General features: G+C 50.1%; 1 protein-coding gene across 1 annotated transcript; it reads left to right on the forward strand.

The window, feature by feature from the left end:
• Positions 1-5,141: 5,141 nt before the first annotated feature.
• Positions 5,142-6,362, forward strand: LOC103583895 (uncharacterized protein C2orf57-like). Its single transcript, XM_008565085.1, has one exon. The coding sequence runs from the start codon at positions 5,142-5,144 to the stop codon at positions 6,360-6,362; it is 1,221 nt and encodes a 406-aa protein (XP_008563307.1).
• Positions 6,363-6,880: the final 518 nt, after the last annotated feature.

A 6,880-nucleotide genomic window follows, 5' to 3' on the forward strand; every position in this document is an offset into this window, starting at 1 on the left:
GGTATGGCTTAACCCCACTCAGGGCCCTGGGCTCAGGGACAGCCTTGTCTCTCTCCTTCTGATCTGATGGGCCAAGCTTCGCTGGGCTCCCTCTCACTGATGAGGCAGCCTACCCAGGGGTCCAGCTTGATTGTTAAACCATCCATACACGGCTCCTCATAACCTCCACCCCTCAAGCCAAGGCTCTGTCCTGCGCTGAAGTTCATTCTGCTGAAACCTGGGGACCACCCATTTTCTCTAATTCAACTACATATTTAACCTATTGCGGGCTCTATTTAATCCAGCACTTCTGTGCATCTGAAGTGTATGAGTTGGTGCTTGCTGGGATGGGGGCTTCCCACTCGGCCCACCATATTTCTTAGGGTGATTTTTATTTTTATTTATATTTACTTACTTTTTTCCTTACATGTATTTTCTAATTTTGTTAACAATAATCAGAATCTCTTCTGGACATATTGCTTTATTTCCTGCCAGGCTTTTCCCCAGTAAATAGACTTTCTCTCACATGTCTGCAATCATCATTTAGTGGATCTGGTCTGTTTCCTGCCCAGCATCCAGTTAGCTTGCTTTTTGTAACACCAGTTTTCCTTTGGGGGACCACTCCCCTACCACTTGTAGGCCTTACATTTGCGTAGGGCTGTCCCCATGTCCCCGTGCTAGGGCTGGTCATGTGACCCAGGACTGACCAATTGGGATGCGGTCCCCAGGCAGTAGGAATTGCTTCAGAGATGGGCCAGTAGCTGATGAGACTCAGTCCTGAGATTTGTGATAACTACGGAGGACCAGGGTCTCTGCACCAGCCTGAAACTGTTAGGATGTGTGCCTGGAGCTGCTAGCAGCCTCCACATGGAGGAAATCTTCCCCAAAATCTAGCCATCAATGAGAAAGGGGAGCTGAGAGAAAAAAGAGAGAAGACTGAATCTTGGCAGCTCCAGAAGAGAAGGAGGCCGAGGAGCACAACTTGCTAGCAACATTAAGCCCTCCAAACCCCCAGGGCCCTCAGAACGCTGCTGCAGCCCCAGGGCTTATTCCCCCTGCAGTTTTGCCTTCACCACCTCCTCCCCAAAACATCCCAGATGATTTGGAATCTGCGGGAGCTACAGCCCCACCCCAGAATGACTCAGGCAATGGAATGGTCTCCCCCTCTAAGACCTGGCAGGGCACCCATTTTAGTCCAGGTGCTCCCTTTTACAGGACAGGGCAATTTCCATTAAGACAATACCCAGCTAGAGGTGTAACTACAAAGAAAAGAAGAAGGAAAATCCAAGAGACAGATGATAGAGCAGGAAAACTGATGAAGAACTGATTGGAACTCTTCCTGGTTTGGAGGAGGAAGACTGTCTTGATGAAAAAAGGTACTAATAATTCTAATAATTATAATATTTTACTGCGCTGTACCATATACTGTTGCTACAGTCTTTATGTGAGAATATAGGAATGGTTGACTCAGAGAATGTTCACTCTCTGATCTAAACTTATGATACAGAGTTCAGTTCCCCAAAAGGGGACCAAAAAGGATTTTAAAGAAAAAGTGAAAACATTTCATTCCAAATCCCCTTGTCACCCCAGTTCAGCTAGAAGTAGTCAGAACAAACTCAATGCCTCATATTGCATAGAAATTGAATGGACATTTGACAGTGGGGGGTTTGTAACAGCCCAAACAAAAGCGATTCCATTTCCTTAAACCTTTGTATTTAAAAACTTGTTCTCTCCTGTGACCCAAACCATGTAGTCTACAGCTAATTGCCAGAACTCATGGCTCTTGCTCTCACATCATACACAAATAATTAGAGAAAAATTATTAACCCAGATTGCCACTCTTTACTAGTGTACTAACTCTGATCTTATTTGAGAATAACAGGAACTGAACCCATGGAGAATGAAGTATGACGCTGGTCGGTTCCTACCTGGGAAGTTCCTTGATGACTATTTGAAACACTCAAACATGTCTGCATGTCCCCACTTGGTCACCATGAATCAACTTTCCACCACAGACCCCTATAAAACCCTTTGGCAAACCTGGGAGACACAGAAATGAGACATAAGTCTGCCATTTCCCCAGGCTTCTGGCTTCCTTATCAAAGGGTTACCTTTACTTACAGCAACTCTTGTCTCTCAATTATTGGCTGTTGAGTGGCAAGCAAATGATCCTTTGTAACAAAGGGACACCGTTTTTTTCTTGGCATGCATTCTCTGTGTTCCTTCTTTTCCCATGGTTATTTGATATTTTGAACCTTGGATATGGGGCAAGATGACATTGTATTAGCCTGTTTTCTGTTGCTATAACAGAGTACCTGAGAATGGGTAATTTATAAAGAACAGAGGTTTATTTGGCTTACGATTCTGGGACAGCTGCATCTGGCCAGGCCTCTGGCTACTTCTACTCATGGTGGAAAGCTGCAGGCAGCCGGTGGGTACAAGCAGATCATATGGCGAGAGAAAGCAGGAGAGAGAGGAGAGGTGCCAGGGTCTTTTAAACAACCAGCGGGAACTAATAAGCGAGAACTCACTCATTAATCCCCCCTCCCCCAGGGAGAGCATGAATCCATTCATGAGGGATCCGCCACCGTGACTCAATCAGTTTCCAACACTGCCACATTGGGGATCACATGAGTTTTAGAGGGGACAACACATCCAAACTCCATCACCAAGTATCAGTAGAAGGTGAGGAAAAGGAGTTTGGCCTCAGTGCCCATGAAGAGTGCCTGATGGCTTTAGTGGGCCACATGAGGTGACTTCAAGAGCTTTCTTTTTTTTTTTTATATTTGCAGCAACTTCAAGAACTTTCTAACTATTCTCACCACACACACATTAAAAAAGAAAGAAAGAAAATGGTAAGTATGTAAGGTGATGGAAATGTTAATTAGCTCGATCATGATGATTATTTCATAATCTAATGTATATGAAAACATGAAGTCATACACCTTAAATACGTACAGTTTTTATTTCCTCAATAGAGATGGAAAAAAGAAAAAGAACTTTCTTTTAGATTTCTACCAGATTCTAACTAGAAGCAGGGGGTGTGGGGAGGGGCTTTGGAGTCAGGCAGACACCATTTAATCTGCCGTGTACCTAGCTTTTCTAAGTCCCAGTTTCCTCGCCTGAAAAGTGGGGAAATAACACGTGCAAGGGCCAGTCATGCCCACACACAGTGCGACATGCCACTCCTGATTGTTTAGGACAGGAAGGTATTCAAGCAAATATCGAGCAACCAACTGACAGGGATCTCATAATTATCAGAATTGGGTGAGGATGAAGATTAGCTACACGTAATAGAAAACCCCAGATAACAATAGTTTGAGGACATATGTGGTTATTTTCCCTCACACAAATTCTGGAGGTTGGCAGCGGTTTGGTCTAGTGGCTGGTATGATGGGTCCAACAGTAGGACCCAGGTTCCTTCCATCTTTGTGCTCTGCCATCCTAATGTGTCTTTCACCCTCAAGATTACCTCATGGACCACAGTGGCTGCTGGTGCTCCAGCCTTCACATTCCTGATAGGAGGACGGCATAAAGGGGGAAGAGCAAAAAAGTGCTCAGCTCTTTGAAGGATCCTTTCTGAAGCTCCACACGATGCTTTCTGCTTGCTTCTCATTAGGCAGAACGTGGCCACGTGTTCTTTCCTACCTGCAAGAGAGGCTGGGAAACGGGTTCTCTTAGCTGAGCACATAGCCACCCTGAATAAATGGGTTCTGGCACTAAGGAAGAAGGACGCTAGGATGAGCAGCTAGCAGTCTCCTCCATGATTCCGTCACAAGGTACAGGTGGTACCAGTTAGTCCCTCACACCCCGTGACCTCTGAGCTGGCGGCAGGGTGTCCGTGGGGAGAATGAATACTTAACGAGCATGGAGCCTGGTGCTCAGGAGATGTGGAATCCTCCTCACAGGGTTAAGACTGAGGTTGGCAGAGGAGGGATTCAGTCAAAGGAGTGTGAAGGGAATGAGGAGAAATAGAAGAGCCTAATCTTGGGGGAAGGGGGGAGGAGGGAGCCAGTGAAGGACACAGAGACCAGCAGAGGCAGCATGGGAGAGGGTGTGGGAAGAACATTTCAGGGAGAATTGATTGTACATTTATGGCCATGCTGATGACGGTATAGACCAAAGCTGGCACCAGCTGTTACCTGCTGCTGTGGTGGGACCCATTATGATGGTAGGCTTCTGTCCACATTAGCCAGTGTCCTTACCGTGCCGATCATTCAATAGTTTTAATGTCCCTCCTGGGTATAAGACAGGGCTGAAGAGCTTGAGTTCTGAAGATAGACAGGGTTCAAATCCCAGATTCAGTGCTTATGAGTAGTGTTACTTTGAATAAGTCACTTATTCCTTCTGAGGCTCAGCTTCCCCATGTGTAAAATGGATGTAATAATAGATCTGTACCTACCTAGAGAAGATGCGGTCACTGGAAGGATTAAATGCTTAGCTCCTTCCCCTGCACACACTAAGTGTTAGCTGATAACCCCGGAAGAAGCACAGATACAACAGACTGGAACCTTCTACTCCAATCACCTTCTTAATGAAGACCATAAGCATAGGCAGGTTCATCTGGGTCTACGATTTTCCAAGGAATACTCTGGGGTTGGTGGATCTTTTGTTATTTTCTTCTCTCCCAGCCCAATTGAGCAGGGAAAAGATGGGGATTGTCTGTTCTGTGTCAAAAGGGTTAATCCCACAGCCCAAGATGGTCAGGGCTGGAGCTGCCCAGGCTCTTGATCTTTGCTTATTCCTACCCACCACTGCTGGGAAACTGATTCCCTGCAGAAAGGCTAGCTAAATTGGGGTCTTGAAGCACACAGGTGCCAGGAGGGGTCCCTTATAAACACTGATTCTGAATCAACACCTGCATTCCCTTCTCATTCGTCAAAGTCACAATCATCATGACCCTGTGGCTGCACCTGCACCACACACACAGCTCTACCCTTTCCCAAAACATTTGTCTTTCTTTCCCTACGTACCTGCAAACTTGACTACAAATTGTCCCATGGACTCAGTCCACTTTGGGCAGCTGCTCCAGAGGCTCAAGACCCTTGCTCTATACAGGTGCCTGTGACATCACCAGCTGCCCACAGCCCCCTGTGACCTCACTATCTGGACAATTCAGCCCAGCAGGGCCGTGGCTCCTTGAACCACCACAAGTGGCATAGATGAACATCGTGCCCTCGGGAGAAGCCAGAGCCACCAGCAACTCCACACATGAAACTCCCGAGGCCTCCCTGGGCAAGGTGGCTGACAGCAAGCCTGCAGACGGCTCGGCAGGGGGCTCCCAAAGTCAGGGCCCTCTTCTTGCAGATGTCTCAGTGACAAGCAGCACTGCAGCATCTGCTGAAGGACAAGATGTAAATCAGGCCTCCTTCAAGACAGCCACCTCCGAGGTCAAGTCAACTTCTGGGGACGAAGACAAGTATGGAGATGTTTCAGGCAACAGCCAGGACAAGCCTGGAGAGATCATGTCTCCACAAGACCTAAGTCACCTGCAAAGGTCCATGAGCCTGCATAACCCAGTGTGGGACAGGCAGGTTCCAGATGCAAGGGAAACTCAGAGTCTAGTGGTTTTCCCAAATGACTCCCTGGGGAAGGAAAAGCCACCACAAGTGGCCAGTGCTCCCAGCAGGGAGCCGGAATTAGCTCCATCCAGCCCGGGCGCTAAGGTGCAGTCTGCCCAAAATGCGGAGGTTTCGCCCACCACGAGTGCTGCTGAAAAGTCCGCTGTAGATGCCAATGGTCAGCTTGACCTTCAGGCTACCAGTGTCCCAGAGGCTGCTGAGAAAGCTGAGGGTTCAAAGGCCTCAAACCCTGGCACCGAAGCTCTGCCATCAGATGAGCCCCCGATGGTGATGGAGGAGGATCTGGTGGACAGCTCAAGGGATCCGCAGCCCTGGCCGTCCCCTCCCTCCCCGGGAGGCAGCACCCCCAACTCACCCGACCCCTACCAGGTGGCCTTGGGAAGGAGGCTCCTAGACTCGAACCTGTACATGGCCAGTGAGGACGACTACATGCGCTCCATGACTAGCCTGCTGGGTGGGGGCGAGGGCACCACCAGCTCGCTGGCGGACATCCTCGTGTGGCCGGACACCACCGTGGCCATGGGCGTGGCCGTGGGCTTGCTAGCCTCCGACCACAGCTCCGTGACAGACCTGCTGCACAGCGCAGGGCCCAGCCTGCGCTCGGTCTCCAGCCTGCTGGGGAGCGCCAGGTCAGCCTTCTCCTCCGGGCTGGCATCAGGGACCAGCTCGGCCCTGCGCTTGGTCACCCACACACTGGGGACGGTGGAGCGCAGGACCCTGCAGGGCCTCCGCTCAGCCCTGCGCTACCTGACCTCTCACCTCACCCCGCGCCGGGCCCGTGCTGGCCCCAACTGTGAATAGACCCCCGCACAGGCCCCCGAGGACTGGCTCAGCAGCCTCCCAAGACACCAGGACCCTCATGCCCTGCTCCGTTGCCCACCCCTGCCCTGATGGCTCTCCCAGCCCAAGCAATAAATCACCAGCGAGCGTTTATTTTCTAAGTGCCAGTCTCACCCCTTGTGCATGCAGTGGGCAACAGGGTGAAAGGACAGGAGGGGCTCAGGGCATTCTGGAATTTCCACAGCGAGTCCCCTGAGGGCATCTCGGGTTGTGTCATTCAGGGGCAGGGGATAAATGTGTAGAGAGAGAAGATCCTGGGCAGGGATAGGGGCAGGGTGTGGGGAAATCCAGAGTGGACCTCTGCTTGGGTAAGTTCCTGAGGAACTGAGTCCCAAGCCTTCCCCAGGGTCTAGGCTGGCCCAGCAGGCTCGGGCTGCCCAGAGGTGGCACTCTGAGGGGCAGGAGAAGATCGTGAGGATGAGAGCACTGCTCAGACCAATGTGGTTGTTCAAACCCCAGTGCACCGCTGCCCTGGGCAA

Source organism: Galeopterus variegatus, unplaced genomic scaffold (genome assembly GCF_000696425.1).
Source record: "Galeopterus variegatus unplaced genomic scaffold, G_variegatus-3.0.2 Scaffold30066, whole genome shotgun sequence".
Lineage (NCBI taxonomy): Eukaryota > Metazoa > Chordata > Mammalia > Dermoptera > Cynocephalidae > Galeopterus > Galeopterus variegatus.

Coding starts and splice junctions, on each gene's coding strand:
- LOC103583895 (XM_008565085.1), top strand. CDS start 5,142: ATGAACATCGTGCCCTCGGGAGAAGCCAGAGCCACCAGCAACTCCACA.